The sequence below is a fragment of the Chroicocephalus ridibundus genome, chromosome 11 (genome assembly GCF_963924245.1).
Source record: "Chroicocephalus ridibundus chromosome 11, bChrRid1.1, whole genome shotgun sequence".
Classification (NCBI taxonomy): Eukaryota; Metazoa; Chordata; class Aves; order Charadriiformes; family Laridae; genus Chroicocephalus; species Chroicocephalus ridibundus.
Genome location: NC_086294.1, coordinates 15,858,891 through 15,882,755, shown reverse-complemented (window position 1 = coordinate 15,882,755; position 23,865 = coordinate 15,858,891). Strand labels below are relative to the sequence as shown.

General features: G+C 39.6%; 1 protein-coding gene across 3 annotated transcripts in view; it reads right to left on the bottom strand.

Moving 5' to 3' along the window:
• SMAD5 (SMAD family member 5) overlaps positions 1 to 22,787 on the bottom strand; it is a 30,887-nt gene extending 8,100 nt beyond the window's left edge. The window contains exons 1-5 of one of the 3 annotated variants that reach the window (XM_063348989.1): positions 22,633 to 22,787; positions 4,376 to 4,983; positions 2,926 to 3,177; positions 1,633 to 1,752; positions 862 to 1,083 (exon numbers count right to left, since the gene is read on the bottom strand). In XM_063348989.1, coding sequence (XP_063205059.1) covers positions 862 to 1,083; positions 1,633 to 1,752; positions 2,926 to 3,177; positions 4,376 to 4,778 — 997 coding nt within the window. In that variant the 5' untranslated portion in view covers positions 4,779 to 4,983; positions 22,633 to 22,787. Of the gene's footprint in view, positions 1 to 861; positions 1,084 to 1,632; positions 1,753 to 2,925; positions 3,178 to 4,375; positions 4,984 to 14,381; positions 14,550 to 15,747; positions 15,767 to 22,632 lie in introns of those variants that run through there. The other 2 variants (XM_063348990.1, XM_063348988.1) reach the window with 2 other exon arrangements.
• Positions 22,788 to 23,865: the final 1,078 nt, after the last annotated feature.

The window sequence follows — 23,865 nt, the reverse complement described above, 5'->3', positions numbered from 1 at the left end:
AAACAAAACAAAACAAAAAACCAACAACAAAACACAACACCAAAACAACTCAAGACCAACTATACCAAATGCTTTTAGGTGTTAAAAAGGCCTCTAGATATGCGCAACAGAAATGGGGTTCTCTTCTCAGGACTGACTTAGTTAAAAAAAAGGAGATATTCGGAAAAGGAGGTACTACATTTTAAGGTAATCCAAGCACATCCCATCAAAGATGAAAACCATGCATCTATATGTGCTATCAGCCAAACAGCAGGGGAAAACTAGAATATCTTGCAAAACCTGCTGTCTCCAGGAATCCCTCCCACACACATACACGCCCCATGGATTCACTCAGACAAATGAGCCCTTGCAGTTTTGCATTAGCACTTCAAAGTCCTGCTGCCAACTCATGCAAGGTATTTGAACATACTGTAGACAGCAGCATAATACCTTGCATGAACAACAACATAAAAAAAAATCTTTGATATACTGTGAAGTGGTATGAAGTATTCGATTTAAAAAGCAGATATAACATAGAAATCAGAAGTCCTGAAATATGTTTCTAGGTGATGAAACACAAAATTTTACGCACAGACTATCATTAACCATAACAAAGCAGCCCCCATAACAATACAGTTTGGTAAAGAAGGTGTAATATTTAATGTTTTAAATGAGCGCTAAAGAAAAGTGTATGCAATTCCTAGACTAATTAGAATCAAACTATACTTAAGTAAGTTGTCTTCAGATACTGGAGAGGTAGATAATATATCGTGGATTACTTCTACTATTTTTATCTGAGACTAATCATTGTTGCAGTATAGAGAAGTTGAAATAAAAACAAGGACTTAGCTTCTTAATCATGCGAACACAACTAAGCTTTACCTTTTCCAATATGTCGTCTAGTGTTCTCAATTGTTGAGTTGCGATTAACATTTGAGAGCAAACCTAAGCAGAACCTGTTTTTATTATTGGAGGGATCTGTAAACCCATCTACTAAGACACTTGTGGAAGATGCATGAAAAGCCTCCCCAACACGATTATTTAATTCGTAATACACAATCGAACACCAGTGTTTGGGTTCTTCATAGGCAACGGGCTGAACATCTGAAAATAAGCAAAATGTAAATAACAGTTTACATACATGTTAAAATATTGAATCTAAAGCTGTAAAGCAGGCCTTCCAAAATATCAACAGATAACTAAAAGCTTAGTCAACAGTTACGAACAGTCCTGGTTAAGATCGTAATGATTTTTAATTTCATGCATTTTAGTTAGTCCATTGATTTTATAATTAGTTTCCTATTTTAAGCCTGATATTAAAGAAAATAATTTGAACTCAATTTTCAGGGCCTTTGTGCATATACAACTCCTACAGCAGGCAGCGGCAGCAGAAAAGACTAATTTTGAGACATGAAAAAAGTTCAACTTATTGTAAGCCATACTATGGCACCTGAGGCTTTAAAAGCAAGAGATGCAAATAAGCAAGGCAAGTTTTATTTCTCAATTCTTTCTGCTACAGCCCCACTTTGCCCTGGAGGACTGCTTCCATTTACCAACAAGGTTTACTGAGCCATTTGAAGTTACTCGTTCAATTTGCTCATGAGTTTTAAGAAGCCAAACTATGTAAATTTTGCACTATACTATACAACTTACCTCTGGTAGATATATTTGGCATGATTTGAGGGATCATTGTATTGCTTGTGTCCATAGACTGAGAATTATCCTGCCCCATTTGATCATCAGGGGGCATATATGCAGGAGGCGGAGTATCAGCTACAAACATAAAATACAAGAATAAACCTCAACAATTTAGAACATTTATTTATTCATTCTGCAGTTGTAAACACACAAAAATACTTTTGAACAGGAGATGTTAAAGCATTTGGACCCATTTTCAAAGTAACCTGAAGACAACCCAGACAACTGTCTTTACAGTTACCTCCTTCAATAGTTGGACTCTCACCTATAGGACTAACAACAAGATTGGACACTTGAGGAAAACTTAAGAGATGTGCTTTTTTTTTTTTTGCCTTTTTTCTTTAACAGCTGCACTCCTGCAGCTGAGCAAGCTGACTATAGTTCCCACTTCCCCCCCACACACACAATCATTAGCTCTCTTGCCTGCTCTCTTCCCCATGTTTAGAAAGAAAGAAGTAGTAGAAAATATAACTTTATTTGTCATAGCATAACAAAGGCCTAAACCAAGTTTTTTTGCTGCTTCTGTAGGCCGAGTTCATTATAAAAGTGTGTATCTCTTCACTCTTCCGTTCATCACAGTAGTCAGCGTACCAACACATTATTTCAGAAATTCCCTCCAGATACCATGAATGCATCCATCCCAGTGATTGCAGTCCTTATCCAGGAGGGATACCCCACTGAATGGACACTCTTTCTGCAGCACTAGGCAGCCAGAAAGAACAAAGATGAGGCCACTGGAAAAATAAATTCTTTAATCTGTTAATTTCTTGGGTTTATAAATCACACCAATAAGGCTTCTTTCCTCTGCCCCATCAATTGTTATTTTTTTCCCCTATTTTCACCCAAATACGTTAAGTATCTACCAAAAATTTGCTCTACTTTTTTCTAGTTATATACCACATGTAAGCATCTTTATGCTGAGAAAGACATCAATAAACTTCTTGCTCAGCCTCTTACACCTGGCTTTCTTCTCATTGCTAGATATTCTTCTGAAGTATGTATCAGTTATTCTACACAGAAGCTGTGCAAAGTAACTCACCACTATAGTATCAGTGACAAAAAAAATATTTGGAAATATAAAAGTATAACACTTAACTCTGACCAGTGACAAAACTAGAAAGAATCTTCCCTAACATGCAAATAGAAAAGTAATTTCTTGCAAGTATCACAAATCCCTGAGGTAGTAAGTCACAACGCCATGTGACATTTCAATTATTTTTATTAAATTGACATTTAGGCTGTACTTACCTGGTAGCTGAAATGGACTAGATGGTCCAGAGCTAGCTGGGGAGCTTGGGTAAGTGCTGCTGGCTGGAGAAGGTGGATAGGGACTGTTTGGCGAAATGGAAAATGGAGTGCTGTTGGGCTGCTGGAAAGAATCTGGAAATGTTGCGTTGTGTGGCATGTGTGGTTCATTGTGGCTTAGGTTCCTGAATTGAACTAGTAGACTGTGCTGTGGATTGAATTCACTATGTCTAGGCACTAACACTGGAGGTAGAACTAGAAAAAAAAAAAAAAAACAAGCAAAAAAGTTTTAGATTAAAAACTAAGATAAAAGGAAAGAGAGACAAATAACGCACTCATATGAAAACCTCAACACTAGCTGGCGTGGAAATAGGAGTAGGGGATTAATCTGTCATGCCTTTGCCCCATCCTCTCTCATTTTTTTACATTATGCTTCATGGAAGACTCAAACTTTACTCTCTCAAAATCAGAGCAGAAATGCACTTATCTTTCATGCAAACAGAAGCAGACTTTTTTTAAAAAAAATAAAACCAAACAGTCCACACATGGCACATACCAAGTGTTGATTTAGAAGTGCAAAACTCACTGCATGTGAGTCAAATCAGTAAAAATGGAAATACAATCTGTATTACTATAGTCACATATAGTCCTTTCCACTGAAGACAAACAAAATCTCTATTACAACATACAAATATTGCTATGCTGGAGTTTTAAATTCAAGAGCGCTGGAGTCTGGAATTTAAGTGCTACCGCAGAGCACTTAAGCACTACAGCTGGTTGCAGCAGAGTTACAACTGTTTTGTGGAACAACGGAAGCAAATTTTCACTATACTTTCCAGAGCAACGAAATTCATTTCTCCCACTCATCACCACAACCCTCACCTTCTCCCATGGCAACATGCCTTAACAGCAGACTTGCTACCCAACACAAATGTGGTACGTACATTGCTCTAACTGATCATCACTCTTGGTTCTGTTCAGCTCTGCTGTCTGCTAACCAAGTGGGGAACACTGCACCCTAGAATTATTTTTTTTTTTTTAATCTCCTCAATTCATGTCCCTCACTGATGAAATACTGAGCCCCTGAAAGAAGGCTACCAACCTTCTTGCAAGGACTGAGGTTTTTAAACAAGTTTCTCAAAGAACCAAGTCTTTTGTTTACTACTTTCCTATTTTCTTATAAATGAGGATTTTGCCACAAACTTTTAAGGGTAGCAGGCTTAAAAGATCTGTGGGAAAAATGTAATTTACCACAAAGAAAAACAGCTAATACAGAATGGACAATACACCTTCCCCAAAACCCCACCAGAAAAATATACTTTGAACATTCCTCTTCCATACTCCCCCAAAACAAGTGTAATTTGTTATACAGGACTGGAGGAGGAGGAGGGAATGAACAAGGGTGGTCCCTGGAGATTCTGTTCAGTTTTTAGACAGCCGTGTTCAAACATACCTGGGCTCTCCACCCTCTTATAGTGGTATGGATTGATGCAGACTTCCTTCTGTTTAGATCCAAAAGGAAATTCACAAATATCCAATGGCTTCAGCTCATGATGGCTTTGTAGATCAGGCCAACGCCAAACACGACAGTAAATTACATGGGGAAGGCCTTTTCTGTGAGAAACCTGAAGTCGTCCATCTAAAGAACGAGGAATAGTAACACACTTGCTGGGCTGTCCTGGACTGCTCAAGGCTTTCTCCAGTTCTTCCATAGCACCCTTTTTCTTTTTCAGCTTTTTTACCAAAGCATCGACAGCTTTTTCTGCCCATTTTTCCTCTTCGTCTCCTTGTTTCCAGCCCAACAGACGCTTTACAGCTGGGCTAGTAAAGGAGAACAAACTGGCCATTGACGTCATTTGACACAAGTCTTCAAAAGGTTTGCTGGGTTTTGTCTGTTGGGGGTTTTTTTATTTGTTTTTTCAAATAAGTGTCAGTGTATACCAAAAGCAGTTATTGCCACTGATGAGCTGTATTATTTCTTGGAGGCCGACAAATGAACATATAGATGTCAACGATGAAGTCTTCACATCAAAAATAATGATCAATTCCTCCAATTTAGTTCTATCAGAAAGATAAGTTAACAAGTAATTAGTAAACAAGTAAAGAATATGGTAAAACAAAAAGGCACATATTAAAAGAATGCCTGTTTCAACCCTAGCAGTGCACCTGATTCTGTTTCAAAACAAAATCCCAGAAGTACTAGGACCTCAACGCAAAGCTAAATAAAGTAAAATGTGATCAGAGGTCCCATCTACTTGCTCTTGAGCTCCAATTAGGTAACCCATGTTTTTTGAAGAGTGTTAAAAAAAAAAAATGAGGAAGAAACTGTAGACAACTAAAAGAAAAACAAAATCACTTAAAAGAAAAACCCAATAAAAACCTCAAACCAGCCCCTTCCCAGACACTCAGAAAGGTGGTCAACCTTTTCAGCTGTGGCTATTTTTATGCTGCACTTCCTTCTATCTTTTAAAATGAGTATTTGAAGAACTGGATATTTTTAGCCTTTGGCAAAAAAAAAAAAAAAAAGAGTTTTATTTTCCCCAGAAAAAGACAGGGTGAGGGGGGAGGAAGGCATGGCAAAGTAAGCACTAGAAATGTGACCTTTACTACAAACTGCCTCAGAAAGGAGAGCAGCAGAACACTGTGCAGCTCAAAGTGGCTCATGAATGGTGGTGTTTTCTACCACTCACCAGCTCTAATGCAAATCCTCCCCCCCCAATTTAAGGAGTAACGATGACAAGAGGAAATGATGTGCTGTGGCAACGAACTGATAAGAACTTGTAAAATCCCTTGTGAATACTAAATAAGCAAGTACAGACAATGAGCAGCTGGCAAAAAGCAAGAGCAGAGCTAAAAGAAAGGATGTCAATAACAAAAGATGCTTCCTTTCTTGCTACAGAGACTGCCAAACAACATTGTCTCTCAACTTTTGATAAACCGTGGTGAATTAGAACACCTAACATACCCTGAGACACCAAATCTGCACATAAGAGAAAAAGGTGTGTGTGGGTGGGAGGGATGCAGGATTTAAGTGTTGCTTCTCTTAGATTGCTACCTTTAATCAAGGAGATCTTTTTTCCTCCCATCTTTGATTAACTAAAAAGTCATCTGATAAGGCTTTTCTAAGTGTCTAGGCACATTTACAAGCTCACTCAGACACATGGATGGGTACTTTCTTGTAACAGGCCCATATACTAAGCATCACCAGCGAAAGATACAGCAAATATCTCTAGACAAAGCATTCTACATTTAATCATCCCAGATTTTCTACTGAGGGGGTGGAAGGTGAGGAAAGGAGGGAACAGACTCAAGGACACTTGGCTACAATGAAGACTGTAAGTTTAAAAAAAAGCCAAAACACACTTATAAAGGTCCTTTACAAGGAAAAAATCCATTTATTTCACACAGTAGCTTAATAACACTGCCAATACTTTGATTATTCAGCTTTCTTTCAGTAATATGGAAAAAATTGGGAAAAGCAAAACAAACAGAAAAACTGAAGATCTTTCTTCCTAAGCTCTCATAAAAAACAAAATGAAAAAAAAAATAGAGGAACAAAAGTCTCTCACTGCTTCAAAAAGTCCTTAGAAGAGAGCATTGAAAAATAAAATAATAAAAAAAAACCCCAATTATGTATCCCCTTATTTCTTCAGAAATAAGGACATGTCTGCACTTTAAGTATAAATTTAGTTCTCCAGAACTATTACACATGACAAACTTTGCACCCTTCAAAGTAACAGGAAATACATAAAGGGAGATAAACTTGGCCAAGAACACAGACTAAATTTATTCTTTTACTGAGGATAAAAGTTTAATGTTCTAAAAAGTAAAAGCTGTTTACAGTCACAATTAACTTCCAAGCTTTGCGTACATTCAATAGCTGTAAGATATCAGCAGTTGCTCACACCCCTAAAAAAGGAAATGAACCCACCTAGAATCTCAGACCAGCAAGAAGACAATTAAAAAGTTCTATTTCTGTTTCTCAGCTATGCTTTCAAAGAATCTTAAGAATCATCAAGGCAGAACATGCACCAGAAATTCCTATACTTAAGGCGAGCCCATAAGAGATTTCAAGAAATGTCTCTTGGCTGTTGCCACTCAGATCTATTCCATTACAGCTGTCCTACCTATATTATGCAACCAAGTTTACAGCTTTATGATTCTATTCTATGATAATTTATAATTTCCCCCCCCCCCTTTTTTTTTTTTAAAGTATTTCGCACACAGTAACATGCAGCAACGAAGAATGAAATTTTACTAGTTGTATTATCATTTCAACATCATTTACCCACAAGTATGCTCACGGAATAAACAAGCTAACTAAAAGCAAAGAAAGCTGGAACAGTTCTACTAAAATGATGCTTTGCAGTAAGTATTATTTGTAGGGCAAGTGTCAAGAGAATTTTGATAAATGACTGTTGTATAAACTATGATTTCAGAAATAATCTGCTTGGAGTAAGTAGCATAATTAGCTCTAAAAACTTTACATTATTCTGAATACCCATAGACAAAAGCAAAACCTAGTAGAACAAGTATTCCAGAAGCATCAAAACTGTTTCAACTTCTTTAAAAAAGTTTCCATATACATGCTTGTACTGTAACCACCGAAAAATGAGACTGTTGAAGTTCAAAACTTTAATAGCATTTACTGTAATTCCATTCTGGCCACCCATGAGGCTTTCAAGACTCTTCTGCTGAAATGTATTTTTACCTGTTCAAGAACAGCAAGGGCAAAAAAGAAACCCTGCAACAAACTGATAGGCTTTGGGAGGTAAAAATGACATCAAATTTATCTCATTACAGGCCTTTCAGAAGTTCATTCTGGGAGGCAAAACTACTGAAGGCTTACAGCTTTTGCTTTTTCTTAAGAAAACAAGGCAGTATCAAAAAAGCTTCACGAATTATTTGTTGACTAAAAATATTCCTTTCTTTGAAGCCATTTGAGGTCGCAAAGCAGTAGGTTCAGGCATTTATTTAGAAATCAAACATTTTAGCATAGAAACTGCAACTCTTGTAGGGTCTTAAGATTTCTGAATGAATGTCATAAATCACATTTAGAACATTTACTTGCATTTAACGTAATTTCAGCATCTAATTTTTGAAAGGTTTCTAAGTAATCATGATATCTGCTAGGCACAGCTTCAGCAGATCATGTATATTTACAATCAATTTTTTCTGAGGCTTTGAAAGTGCATGTGATGAACTGTGATTGCGGTACAACAGTGCATCACTGTAAGATTTGAGCACAGAAACAAATGCTTTAAAGAGACATTTTCATTCACAGTGTTGCACAAATTACTCGCAGTGTTGCACCTCTAGACGCAGCTGGTAACAGCTTTCATGAGAAAAAACAGCTTTCTTAAATTTTCCTAAGAGGCAGAGATTCTATTATCCATTACCTTCTTTTATTGAATAACTTTTCAGCTGAGCTACAAGAGAACATCGGCTGAAAAACATGTTATTACTGTAAAAAAAAGTGCTCTTTTAAGAATGAGCACAATGCATTGCATGGGGTAGCATGAGGGGGCTTTTAATGGGTGAATATAAAAGGCAGTAATCGCTGAATCAAAATTAGACTTTGAGGCAGGCATTATTTAGACATTTAAAGTTCTTGTTAATGACTACAGCAAATGAAAGGAAACTAGTTGTGTGAACAGGTCCATTGTTTGAACCCCTTCTTAATACCTCATCACGCCAACTAGATATTAACAAAGTTTATTAACAGCAGAACTTAACAAACCACATTTAATTTGTGAAGATGGAAGAAAAACTATCTTTCATCTACCATCACAAATGCTAAGCAACTCCACTACCTTTTCGTTCCTCCTCTGAGATTTTCTTAGCCTACTATATTAAACTATCAAGTTTACCAGATTAATTTGATTCACTATCAAGGAATCTTCTGGCTAAAAGGGCCTGAGTGGGACTCACAGCGGAACAGATCAATATAAAATTAGGTACGGTGTATTTATTTTAATGAGATGCATTTTTTATGTAACATGTTCTGCCATCGATTCCAAACTAATTTCCCACCTGCAAAATCTAATTTTAAATTACCATTCACCAAGCAACCCATCACCCCAAGCAGCATGGCAATGAACGATGCTTTTCACAAGCATAAGAATAAAACGAGTAACAACTACATGGCCCTCGTCCATTCCTGCTGCCAATACTAAGCTTGTATTGCAAATGCACAAGCACTATTATTTTCCTGCTTAATTTACTTGTTTGCAAATTAAGAAAGCTTCCTGTAGCATCATACCCAATCTGAAATAAGGAACTTCACTGCTCATGATTAGAAGCTGCTTTGAGACTCAAATTCATAATATAAACAAACCACCACTTACAACTACACAATCGGTAGTTCATTACAGCTGCTGCAGACTTGCAGTTAGAACTGTGTTTTGCAGTCGGCTCTTGTGCCGAACTTTATTGCCCCTTCAAACTTAGAAATGCTCAAATATTTTGACTCCATACACACATTAACACATTACACATTCACACAGAAAGCTCAGAAACTCTATTACAGTATATTACCAAATATCACACTATATTCAGTTATCAATATTTTCTTTAGAACTACCTAAAACTACAGCCTCACACATCAATTTTCATCTGGTTTTATTAAGGCACTTCTTTCCTTATAAATTTCCTGACAGGAATCGTGCAGGATTGCGCTTGGCTTTTATTATCATTTTCCCAAGTCTACACCTTACATTGTAGCCTGGTACAGGGTCCCATGCAGCAGCGTTCATCACATCCTTTTCTTGAGGACAAATATAGAAGAAACATTGGCTCCACAGTTCTTCCAGGCACACCAAGGATAAAATAAACGCTAAAGTTACAGAGTGGTTAAAGAATTTCAGCAATAAACTTGAAGGGGCTACGTATTTCCCCTACCATTGCCATAGCCTTTCAACAACAAAAATTTCTCTCAATTATCCTGTGCAATATCTTACTCAGGGAATACAATCAATGACTTAACTCATCTTTTTATCCTCTTTCCCTTAAGGGTAAGTAAAAGATGAAAGGAGATTTTATGAATGATACCAAAAAAGAACTTTTGGTATTTTCATCAGAACTGGGCTTGCATGTCCAAATGCACATCCAGTTGACCAAAACTTATGATAAATGGTTTTATGCTAGCACTAGATTTCTTTGCTTCAAACATGCCTTGCAAGGCAATATATTCTAACTAATAATACGTGTAAACAAGAACAGAAAAGAATTGTCTGGTATCTTCAAAAATTTTACTAACCATGACTGCTCTCCAAACAAAAAAAGTATTGACAACTTCAAACATGGCTTTCTCACACAATACTTGTTCTTTTCATTTCCACATCTGTACATCATCTAACACAGCCTAAAAAAAAACCCCGAAGCATATAACTCTGTCAGCTGAGAAGTATTTAACTAGCACTCTCTTAAAAGAAACATAACAAAAATCTCTGAGGCCAAGCACAAGCAGCAAGTAATGCATGGTACATGGAAGAGCTGGTATCATAAAAGCCATATAGCTCAGAGTGCAAAAGTGATGCTTCTGTTTTTCTAAGTCTTCCCAAAAAACACTGTTAAAAAAAAATAATACAAATGATAATGATTTATATGACAAAAAAGGTCCAGTCAGAAAGAATTTCAAAAGCACGCTCACTTCCATCTGATGCCAAGAAAACCTCATAAAAAGTGGTACTGAATAATAGAAAGTTTTGAATTTGTTCTGCATCATGGCAAAACTTGAATTTAACTGTGATGGAAGGGAGTGCAGAGGGAGGGAGAAAAACCAAAAACTTCCAAAGCCTAAAAAAGTTAGCATCTATTTCTTCAGGCATCCACTTAGAATACAAAAATCCAATGCTCACATGGCCCTGGTCTCTGCAACTACTCTAATTACTGAGCAATTAGCTTTTGTACAAGTTCTCAAAAACGACAAATTCCATCTCAGAACCAAAATCTCCCTCCCTTAAGTGTTTTGTCAGAACCGTGCATTTTCTCACACTTCTCTTTCAGCTAATTGGCACTTTCCAACAGAAGCATTATGCTGAAAAATGCCATCATCAACAGTCGTCAGCACATCTGAAAGTCAGCCCTGAAACTGTCTCATGTTTTTGAGGTTATTTAAGATTTATTCTAAGCACAGCAGATAACTACAAGTTAGCATCCATTTCTTAATTAAAATTACATACAAGAGCATCACTACATTTCTCTAAACATGAAAACAAAAGCCTATGCCTCCACTGGTAGGCTGGTGGACACAGACAGGCAAGTGGGCAATTAGGAATGACCTCAGTCTACACCTGGAGAAAAAATGGGACAATAAAGGTCATCTTATAGTTTTCACAAACCCTGAAGTATGTTAAAAAATTAACAAACTGGACAAAGCCTTCCAAATTTTTAGATGTTCATATGCAAGACCTTCATTATTCATTAAAGAATAAGATCCTAAATACTGCTCACAGGAATGTGAACTGGCAACAAAAAGTGTAACCTGAAAGCAGGGACTGTACAGACCTTCATAAAGCTTTAAAAGAGGGGAAGAAAAATAAAGGTGTATATATGTGTGTGTGTGTATACACTTCCACTCCAACTGAATTGCATTAAGACTGTGACAAGTTTACAAAAGCTACAGGATTTGGAAGGAACACTGACAATAGTAATTCAGCAAGCTTTTTTTCCCCCTTCCACGGAATGAATGAATGGCAAAGTATTCTAAATTTGTCAGTTTGTGACATCCACTGACCCAGAATTCAGAGACACTACCTCATAGTTGGTGGATCAGTGGCAGCGATTCTGACAAAGATCCTCTGTCAATGATGACAGTCCTGGCAGGCTCAACCTTGGTGGTAGGTCAGTAGGGATACAGACTTGGCAGGCTGTGTCCTGCACCTTGCCAACCCACACTGGTCAAGCACGCCGAAGTGCCAGCCAAACTTTTCTACGTGGTCACAGGAACATGGCTAAAAAGGCTTCCAGAAAACAGTGCAGGAGCTTGCACTGCGACTAATGATAACTGCAAAAGTCTTAAATTACTGTTCGACTTGCTTTTAATGAGCTGTTTATATCAACGTTAGCCATGAAATATCTAAAGTGTTGTCAGCTCACACAAGAACAAATCTTTTCCTTCTGAGCACAAACCGCTCTCCTCACCTGTTACTAAAAAAAAATCATGTAAAGATCTTTAGAGAAGAAACATTAACACATTAAAATTAATCTCAGCGTATCTATCATAGACAAAAGTTGCATTTTAATCAACATGAAACATTTAACTGGCAGGGAAGGCAGAAATAGGGACCTGCACAGAATTGCCACAACGGTATTTCTGCAGGTATATAATTCAGCCAAGAGCAACAAAAGAGTTTTTAGAGTTTTCTTTAGAGAACTATAAAGAAAATATAGAGGACATTTTTCTGAAATTAAAAGCATACTCTGGAATATTAAAGATCACAACATAATTTGCAAAAATAAACCCAAAAACTTACACTACACTTAAAAGAGCACAAGCACTCCATCTTGAGACATAATTTCTTCCAGCTCAGATAATGTTCTGTCGAGATGAAAACTCTGCACAGGACGTGACCACTCAAGGTGCAAGATTAAAAATCTGACTTCATAACAAGAACCAAGTAGTACAGGGTGCACAGTTATAGTTCCTTCAGGTTGCATCGGAGGGTGAAACTCCAAACCTCAAACAAAAAACACCCACCACAGCTGTACACAGCATACCCTTTTGTTGTGATCTTTTGTCATCAAGAGAAAGAAATACACAGAGGAAGCCCCTCTTCCTCCTTTCCTAGTTCTCATCTCCATCACAACTGTCCATCTTGGGTTTCCAGTAGGAAAGTTTTCTTTAGGAAAAAAAGAAAATTCCTTCCTTAAGTGTATTTTCTCCATATTTGAAAGGAAAAGAAAGGCTTGACAAAGGCAGATACCCCAATAAGCACATGGTTTGTTGGGGTTTTGTTTTGTTTTGTGAAAGTGCGTGTCATTAAGCACTTAGCAGCAACTTCAAGGCTAAGTGAACAAAATTTTAACATCAGAGGTAAGAGTAAACCACTATCAAACGGTAGGGATTAAGACATTAAATCCAACACCACCCTACACAGACAGGGCACTCTCAAAAGTTACAACACACTAATTATGAAACATCTTCAATTAAGTTATTTGCTGCTTCTATTAACTTCCACTACCACCAGCTGCCAGCTTCATAAAGCATTACAGCTTTTGATGAGCATGGGCACATGACTGCAATAGCGTGTTTGCACCTTCCCCCCCACCTCCTCTTCAGTCAAAGTCTGTGATTCCTCAGAATATCAGAGGGATATTCTGTGCAGAGCTTCCATAACTAAGATATACAACACAAAATGCTCATTTCAGTTTTCAGTATTTTGAAGCCACCAGTGGAAGGTAAATTCCCTGAAATTAACAAAGGAATGAAAACCAGCAAGAGATTTCATCTAAAACCATCACGTACTGACAATCTAATTTCCCCTGGCAAAACAAAACTTACAGGCTGATGCAAATTTTGACAGTTATTCCTTGGAGGTTTTCTTAAAGCAGAGAGCCCAAGTCATTCACTGAGCAAAATCTCTAAATCCCTACAGATTCCAGCAAAAGCTTCAACAACTATTACTGAATCTATCCAATAATATAATATACAATTACAGCTAAATCGGTTCTTCCCTACCTCGTTATACTGAGAAATACCTTCATTTAATTAGCTTAAAGTCACATCAGAAACTACACAACTGGAAGAGAGCACAGATCACTTGATTTCCAGTCTTGTGCTTTTAACCGCAAGACCATATTTCCTCTATTAAGTTTACAACCCGCAGAAAACAGAAATTGCCATTCTAAATCACTTAAGCGGTCCATCTGTTGTCAGGCAGCTGTCAGGACTTGGATACACGCACCAAAGGCCACGGTGGACAAAAGCGTGTGTGCCCCAACAAATATCGCCTCTGAACCGACGGGTTTGAAACGTGCGGGTTTGTTACTCTCTCCCTTTCCTTCGGTCAGGCCTCACTGCAGCTAAGAGCGGAGTTCCTCGTCTTTTTTTTTTTTTTTTAAAAAAAAAAAAAAGAAACAAAAACCACCGAGCCTCTTAATAGCGTTGCAACAGTTTGCTGCTACAGTTACGTGCACAGACTTATTTTTACCAGCACGAAGCGTGTTTTAGCAGTCCGGCCCGCGCTCCCCTTCCCCTCCCGGGGCTGCTCCTTCCCCCACACGCCGCTCCCCGGCCCCTTCCCGACCCGGGACGCCCCAAACCAAGTCACAGCCGGGCCCGCGCGGCCGGGAGAGGCCTGGACCCCTCCAAGTTCCCGAAAAGGCCCGTTCCCACCCCAAAACGGGAACGGCAGCGCCCCGAGGCCGCTGAGGAGACGCCGCTCCACCACCACCACCACCATCCCCACCATCCCCCCCCTCCGCCACCCTCGGCCCCCCGGGCCGCCCCAACCCACCCGGCACGGAGCGAGGCGGCCTCCCCGCCGGTGGCGGCAGCGGGGCTGGGTATCGGTGAGGCTGGAGGCGCCGGCTGGGCCGCGGCCGCCCGCTCGCAACAAAACTTTATTGGGAGCCGGCGGAGGGGGGACAGCGGCGCGGCGGCGCCGGCGGGGCCAGCGCCGGGACCCGGATGTGCGCGGGGGGGAGCGCGCGGGCGGGATCCTGCGCCCCGCGCATGCGCAGCGCCCGCCGCGGCGGCGGGAGGAAGCGGACGCGGCGGGAAGGGACGGGGCGGGATGAGGGGGCCCTGTGGGGCGGGCTCTCGGAGCTCATACCAGAGAAAGACAGTAAAATAAACAAGAAGGCGAGGCGTCGGCTTTATTGTCGAAAGAGTAATTCACCCCAAGGTGGAGGAGTGAAAAAGTTGCCTCAAGCTGAGCGCTGCGGTGGCCCCCTCAGGAGGAACACCGCCGACCAGGCCTACGCAGGGCCCTCATGGAGCCGATGCAGGGGCTGAGATCATAGAACCATAGAATGTCTTGGGTTGGAAGAGATCTTTAAAGGTCATCTAGTCCAACCCCCCTGCAGTAAGCAGGGACATCTTTAGATCAGATTGCTTGGAGCCTCATCAAGCCTGGCCTTGAATGCCTCCAGGGAGGGAGCTTCCACCAGCTCTCTGGGCAACCTATTCCAGTGCTTCACCACCCTCATTGATCCAGCACTCTCTCCTGCTCAGTGCCCTGTGCCACATCTCGCAAGAGGCTGACACCAGCCCACCGGCCTCGGCCCCTGCGCTTGAGGGTTGTTTCGCAGCGCTGATTGGGTTTTATCTGCAGTGCTGAGGGACAGTTGAGGTCCTTCAGATGGCTAGTTAACTAAAACCACATGGTAAAGCTTGCAGAAAGCATGTTAGCAGTGTTAGGAATGACTCTAGAAAGAACCGTACGGGTGAGGACTTTGATACTGTATATAATGCAAGTATGGGGAAAACTCATGCTTTTCTTACAATTATCCTCATTGCATGAAATGGAAATGACCACTGTTTCCTCAAAGCTACTGTTTGATCAGCACAGAAGGAAGTTTCAGAGAGGTCGCAGGCCCAAACCACCTCCAACGTGGCACGACGACACCTGACTTTGTTTAAGCATACTGCAGCCGTAATTGTTTGTTTCTTGTCATTTTTAACTCAAGTAAATTGATTGATATGAGGGTAAATTAAAGAAGAATTGGGTTCCATGCTATGGCTTGATGTCATAATGTTTTAATTTTTTAAATTACCCTCAATATACAAGTGATTTTTGGAACTGCAAACACCTAAAGTTTCACTAGATCTGAAGAATGTGCTTACTTCACTGAAATCGATAATATTTAAAAATGACTTACGCATTCAAAGGCCTCTCATCGTAGGGGAGGACTGGCAAAGCCTTGTTTCCCTTACAAAAGACAAGGTACCTTAGAGCAACGTGTGGAAGGCTGAACCACGTCCTGCTCTGCTCGTCTTCACTGGGTTCACGAGCAGGTGGAACTGCTTGCCACGAAGTACGGTCGAGGCCCAAACTCTGGTGACATTGAGAAATTTAGCTTTATATGGGCAACGGGGACATCTGCAATTAGGAGAAAATAATTCACCCTTCAGCCCACAAAGTGATTCTAAGAGGAAACTTCTCCTACAGGAAGATTACTTCATAACCCAGAGGTTGCGTTCCTCAGAGGAGGCCGATCAGAGCCTGTTCCAGACACACCACTGAACTAAACTGAATCCTAGTCTGATCCACTACAGAAATTCCTACAGAAGAGTTTCTCCCTCTGGCAAAAATATCATGTAGGAACAGATATACGGGGCAAAATCGTAATCTGTAAATTTGTATCTCTGTTGTAGGACATGTAAGTACACCATCTTGCAGCAGTTAAAAATCTGGCATACCAATAGCATCTGGCATGCCAACTGAATCTTGCTATCAAACAGATTCATTATGGAAAAAAAATATTAGAAACAAGGAAATGTAATGAAAAGTGATTTTATATATACACATATATATGTATATGTATAAATACACATATAGTTAAGCTAAAAAGAAACCACATGAAACCTCATGTTTTATTTCTGTAAATTAAGGGTAAAACATCTACCAAAAAAAAAAAAAAAGAAAAAGCAATGTAAAGTTTGTAGAAACAGGGAAAAATATCCAGCGGGCCACACTGAAGTTTCAATTTCAAATATATTTGAGCTTGGAAGAAATTTTCTTCTGGTTCAAAACTACGTGTCTCTTGGTTATTTTTTATGTAAACAGAAGTTTTTAGCACCAGTGTACTCTGATCAGATCTATACAGAGGTCAATTAATAGCCCAACAGGATATCTCTACTAAAGTTCATGACAGCGGTGAAGGAGCAAGGCTTTGGTGTAGTTTGTTCACAGAACAGAGCTAACCTTTGGGGACTCCTATGTATCTCTGCACCAGCAATTGTTCTGCTTTGGCCAGGCAGTCCAAAATATGGGACAAAAAAAAACCCTGTTGGTCTTTTTCCAAATCTTTTGTGTAACTTAATTAATAAACCAAGTAACAAACAACAAATTGGCAGCAGGCATTTTAGGTGTTGTTCATGTGCCAGCCGTGATGTCTCTAAAAAACAAAATGTTCTCTTATTGAGAAGTTACAAAACAGTTGTACGTTGTCAGATGAAGCTACAGCACAGAGCTCTGATGTGCTTCCTCCTGCAGAGGTTTTAGAGTTCCAGTGATGAGGAAAGCTGAAGGTGTGCATGCAAGTGTATGGGAGAGGACAAGGAAAACTGTACGTTTTCCAAAACTAAGTTTTCCAAAATGTTCTCAATTTAAAACTGCAGGCAAGTTTGGGTTGTTGGTTGCAGCACACCACTCCTCAGAAAGCAGTGATTCTTAAGTACAATATACGGACTATTTTGGAGTTTGGTAATAATGAATAGGATCTACCAGCTGAAAAATAGTTTTCCACTTTCTTTTGCCATTTTGTCACAGATTAACGTTGAATGGCCAAAGACCAAATGTCTAAAGTCAAGTTATCCCCTTGTCAACAAGACAGTAAAGAACAAATTATGTTTGCTATCTAATGATTCAAGTCTGTATATTCTTAAGATCACAAAGGAATTAACACCACTTTCAGCACTGTCTACTTCATACGTGGTTTCCATCACGTAAATCCCTAGTGCCGTGCTCCCATGGGCCCACTCTAATAACATCAAGTTCGTTAAAAGGCTTGCAACAAAGAGGCTCAAGGCAGCCTGAACACAGTTTCCAGAAATCATGCGATGTCATGAATTCATGAATTTCCCAACTCATAGAACCATCAATCCTTTTTTAGCATTGGCAAACCTAGATTTTCCCACACATAGACATGCAGCTGTGATAACCCAAGGAGAAATGACTAGCTAACCTTCTACTTACCTGAATGTTTTAATTATTAATTGCGTATTCAGAGTCTGCAGAGACAACTGCACATATGTTTATACTTTTGGTCCTGCCTTGTAAAGTCAACTAAAGGACAAGTACCTGTCTGACATTCCTTTGCGCGCAGCCTGATGGCAACGAAGACAGAAAACTACCTTCTCATAAACCCATGTTACGGTAGATGTTTATGTTGGAGCTCGCTATAACCTTCCAGTCTGATCAAAGTACAAAACAATCAACAGAAAAAACTACCACCAGTTTGCTTCGGGCCTTGCTTGCATGGTTGAGAAGCAACCATGAAGTTCAACAAGTGTCTTAAATTACATTATTTTGATTTTTCTCTCCAGATTTTGAATATGATCCCTATATTTCTTAAAGAGATTTTTGTTTAGTTAGAAATTAATAGTTTGGAAATCAAATAGATTGTTTGAATTATAAGGAAATAGTCTTGAAAAAAGTTGCTTTATTATGAAACTTTGGCCTTCCTGTGACTTCTAAACTGACTGCATTGTTCAACTTAATTCCCTATCAGCTTTCTAAATTGCTGGGGGGGATGGGGAAATTAAAAAAAAAAAAAAAAAGCAGTTATGATGTCTCTACCCATATTAAACATTTGCAAAGCACTTTATGTTTAAAAAAATCCCGTAGTGTGAAAGATGGCTTGGATGAATGGTTTAAGCCAAATATAGGTTACAATCAGAATTGGGGGAAATGGATAGCAAAGCTGAAGAAAGTTTCACTCCCAGCTGTCAGCTGAGAAGAAATGGGGGAAGGGGGAAATGCTGAGAAAGGAATTTTTTTTTTTTTTTGGCAGTGAAGAGAGGAACATGCCATCCCTGTTTGAGAAGTTTCAGGGTGGGAAAGGCTAAGGAGGGGCTAACATACTATACATACCTTTACATATATTTTTAAGGCAGAAAAACAGCGTTATGTTTGAGCAGAGTTCAGCAAGTGGAAAGGGAGATGGCATTCGCTCTGGCTGTTTGGTCCTCTGAAACAACCCCGCAATTTACAGCTTGCTGAGAACAAGCACAGTGGATGGTAAGTGGCCGCCTCACAAGGAGGCGGCGATGCAAACGTTGTGTGCATCACATACGTAAAAAAAATGAAAAAAAAATGTTTAGTGTGTGGAGGAAATATATTAAAAGTGTTTATCTACAAGGCCCTTGGTGGTGTGGGCTCCTGTGAAGTTACACTCACCCGCTCATGATTTGAATTCTAGGAGACTAAATTATGTCCCCTGTTATTGTTACAGCCACACTTCTGGGTACCTTGCATGACTCAACTCACACAGCAGTACAGAGAAAGGGAGAGAAGAATTAGTCTTCTTTCCTAAAGCTACAGATATAAGACGTTAACATGAAATTGTAGACCAGGGGAGGGAAAGGTGGGGCAAAGGTATACTTCCCAGCAAGTTTAAAGCTGCAAACTTTTCTTCCTAGACTGGAAGAATAAATGAGATGAGATGTGTAACTGGACACTTGTACATCTATGTACCACAAAGACATTATGTAGAGGTTTAGTCAGTTCAGCTCAACAGTGTCTTTTCACACTCCACAGAATAAAAATGTGAATATACTGGGGATGGTATAGCTGGTTTGACAGATCCGAGAGACAACTAAGGGTGCAAAACTGAACAATCAATTCAAGAAATAAAGGTTTGAAAAACATTAAAAAAAAGGCAAAATCCTAAGAAGGGGAAAAGGACGCTTCAGGAAGAGTAAGACGATTAAGAAGTAATGAATTAGAGAAGCCTTTGCCTGAGAATTGTCGCAAAGTCCACATCAGAGTGTGAACCCTCTTCCATTGACACCTGCGGACAGGGTCTGGTCAGGGCAGAGTACTTCCAAATTGGATCTGCTTCTTGGAACAGGGGGTGGAAACCTTCCCGGAGGAATGGAAAAAATGTCCCAGCTGATTAACACAAAGTAATACACCGCTCTCTCAGAGGAAATGATAAAGAAAAGAATTTTACATGGCAAGATTCCTTTGAATATTCCTCCAGCATTGCTAGTTTTCTAGACCATCCTGCAGCTTGCCTTCACCATTGCATCAGCAGTACAGAAACATGCAGTACTCTCATTCTTCTGAATCAGTGATTTTCAACTATTTCCAGAACATGACCTCACATTACAGGAACACTTTCTGGAGACTGACACCCACTACTAAGCTCAGAAGAAGGAGAGGCCCTGCCTCCTAAAAGCTGTCTGCAACAACCAGACCAAATACCCGTAGACAACAGAGAAGCTGGACCCTAGAAGTGGGATAGAAAAGGTAGTACAGAAAGAGAATGAATCTAACATCACGATTAACTTTCTTCGACGTACCACAACCGCGTGATCACTATGAGCTTTTTTCTTCTATGAAAACTCTGCTCAAAATTAGCCATCAGCAAAATCATGTCTAATTTTTTTATAGATTTACTCCCTTCCCTACCTCTTTTTTTACGTCCCACACCATTAGCCATCCTGGGTGTATTCTTCAATGTTTTCGCCTGCATAGACCCAATTTTTCCTAGAGCTGTTGACTCCCCAGCCCAAGCGCCGCCTCCTGACCATGGTCTCTTTTGGAAGGGACTGGCATTTAGGTGGGACACATTCTCGCTTTGGAACCATGAGGAGATCTACCATGCAGCCCCATGCTCAATGTAATGATCTGCTGACACGGTCATGATCTGGAATTCCATTTCTTGTAGCAAGAGTTGGGACCAACATCCACAATAACTGTGCACTGAAAACTTGTATTTGTGGCTCCATGACCAAAACCACAGGAAAACTATTTTTAGCCCAACGGAGCTCTAAATAGTGGAAGCACTGAAAATGTAGCTCACATCATGGGCCAAATTCTTCTCCTGGTTACACCCACTCTATGGAGAAGCTGGAATATGATAAACACTCTGAAACAGAAATTTAAAAAAATAAAAAAAAAAAGGCAACTTTTGCTTATGAGTAAAATCAGCATTTTAAACTTTAAATGAAGAAAGGTACACATCCTCCAGCATTTCCTCTGGAAATAAATAAAAGGAAAGGAAAAAGGAACAGTTTGAAATAGAAGCAATCTATTACAATAATTGTACTTATTACGATAAAGGTAATTCATCCCACTCAGTATGTCTGAACAATACCTATAGCTAAAATCTCTCTCCATTCATTATGCAGATACTTTTGGCTTAGACCAGTGAAAAGGACACTGTGTTTATCTGTATCTCGAGAGAAGACGCAGCAGATGAGCGCAGCGCAGCCTGTGAGTAACAAATCAGGTTGTAATGGCTAGACCTACACTTGATTACTCACAAGCCAACTTTCTAACAGCAGTTTATCACCTCGGGATTTCACAACACAAACCAATTAGTGATGGCAAGGCAGAGTGCTCCAGCTTTCTCAGGTAGGAACCGACAGGACCTGACTTTCTCCTTCTGGCTGTATTTCTGCCAAAGTCCCCACGTTACAAGACGCTGGGCCTTTACAGCCTGTATTTAAATTTCGTGGCACACTTAGGGACACAACTTTTTTTCCACCCTCCTGACCAAATAGTTGGGTTTAATAATTTCCTTTACAATATCAAGATCTGCATATACAAGCATAATAATGCCTATTATAAAATTAAAGGGCTTTTGGCCATAGTGTAGTGCAGTTTTTGGATAGCGTGTTTCAAGCTATTTGCTTCTCTTTAGAAAATTTCCACAGAAATTTTATTTTTCTTTCTTTGCTTTTTGTTAGGAAAAGAGGGAACTAGATTATTTTCTAAAAAAAAAATTAAAACTTTTTTGAGAAGCCAGTAAGATGAGAAAATTACAAAATAGTTTTTTTTCTCATCATAATAGTAAAAAATATTATTTTTCATTCACTGTTTCATTGCTGATGAGTTTTCTTCCACTCTTTAAGCACTGCCCTATGACATATGTTTTAAAAGGAAATACAGGAAGGAAAATCAAAAGGCAAACAACACATTTTCAATTTTGGTTACATTTCTGCAAATCTGAAACAAATTAGGATGATTGTTATTGTCTAAGCAAGTTCATATGTCACACAGTAAAGGAAAAAATAAAAAGTTCATAAATGCTCCAGCTGCTTAGATGGGCCCCATGTAAGGCACTGTCACTAAAATAGTTCACAACCCTAATTACAATTCACCGCATCTTGGGAATGACATTTAGGATTCTCGAGGCGCTTTTAGATAATTTTTAGACTCCGCGTAGAAGTTCAGCTGTCACGAAGTCGGTTTTATTTTGTAACAGATTTTATCCTTTGGAATGTTATGTTTGGATTGAGCTGAAGATACGGAAAAATACATGCAATATAGTTTGCTTACCCGACTGAAATATAACTCCTAAAACAAAGCTGAAACTTTTTGTCCTTTAATGTTCATATTCTAGCCTGTGCTTGCCTATAGCTATTCAGATTGGGAGGGCAGGAGAAAAAACTCTCCCTTACTGCATTATTCTGACTCCATTAGTGTAGTCAGAGAGAATTCCTGCTCTCTATCCAGTAATTAAATAAATATTTAACATTGCAGGATTTAATTGGAATCCCAAAAGTTAACAATAGCCTCTGCTATCGGTGTCGCTATCTCAGGGGTTCTGTTTTCACAGGCGTATATTTAGCTCTCGGCCACATCGCCCACTTGCATTACAAATAGTACAACCCCCCTCCTTAAAAAAAAAAAAAAAAAAAACCAAACAAGAAGCTCAGTAAAATCTGGAAACTTTTATAAAGTGACGCCATCTCCGCGAATCTCCTTCCCCCTGCTGCAAAACTGCACTTCAAAGCTGAACAAATTAAGCGGCAGGCAGCCTCTCGTAAGAAAAAAAACAACCAGCAATAACAAACGAACAGAGCTTTACCTTCCAGAAAATTACTGCGGCTCCATTTTCCGACCCTTTATTTTGTCACTGGCTCCTTTCCGAGCAATTTCTGTTCCTCTCTGGCTCATGCTGGCGCTGGGGAGGAGCCCTGCGCGGAGGGTCCCCAGCGCAGGGACGGGATCGGGTAACACACCCAGCAGCACACCCAGCGCCGGCTGCGCAGAATTCAAATTCCCACTTTAGAAACTTTCTGCAATACTTGTGTGTCAAGTCTATTTTTGCTGCCTTCCTTCATCCTGTAATAACGCTCTTCGGTCCGATGCGACGCAGCCATCTTTTTGTGCTGATTTCAGACAAATCTGTAGATCAAAAGCGTTTTGCCGAGGTAAATCCTGGCTTTGCCAGAGCTCGCTGATCCCTTTTGGTGAATAATTTGTCTAGTTTGCAAAATGGGAACAACTGCAATCACAGGGTATCGACTCTTTGCATAAAGTCTCTCGACACAAAAAGAATACTCGCAATCTGAATGCATTTAATGGATATAAATGTGTATATATATGTATAATACATATAAATAGATATATATACACATATAAATATATATACACACACATAAGGCATTCAGATGGTATGTCTGTGTGCACATGCACACACACACGGCTCAAAATGGGCCAGTTTAATTAGGATAATGGCACTTTTCATGTAAAAAATAAGATTATAAAGTACAAATTATCTTCATACCAGGCCGTCTACATTTACATTTTGCCACTCTGTGTGTATATACAAAGATGGCAAAAAATAGAGTAACATTTATGAATAAGAATGTAAGTCTGCGAAAGACAGATCATTCGCTGTGACTCTACTGAGCTAAACACAATAAAAGCTGATTAGTCTTGTTGACAACAGAGCTCATAGAGGTTTCAAAGTCCAGTTAATAGCAAGTGTGACAGCTGCACACCCTAGAAGAACCACTTAAAACAGAAAATAAAATTCAAGCGATTAGGTGCTTGCAGAGTCCAAGCATTTCTTACTAAAATAATGCAATTATTATGATTATGCCTAATCATTAGCCATTGGTCTTCATGAAGATGACTAGGGTTGTGTCTAAATGAGCAGTTCAGCCCTCTCAAACCCTAGTTCATGAGAAACCTTGTGTCTCCTTCCCACTGCGAGCTTGAGTTCCCGTCCCAGAGCTCCAATTATCCAGCAAGATTTGAGCCAACAGTAGCAAGGAAGGTTCAGACACCTCCTGTACGGCATACGGTGGGGAGG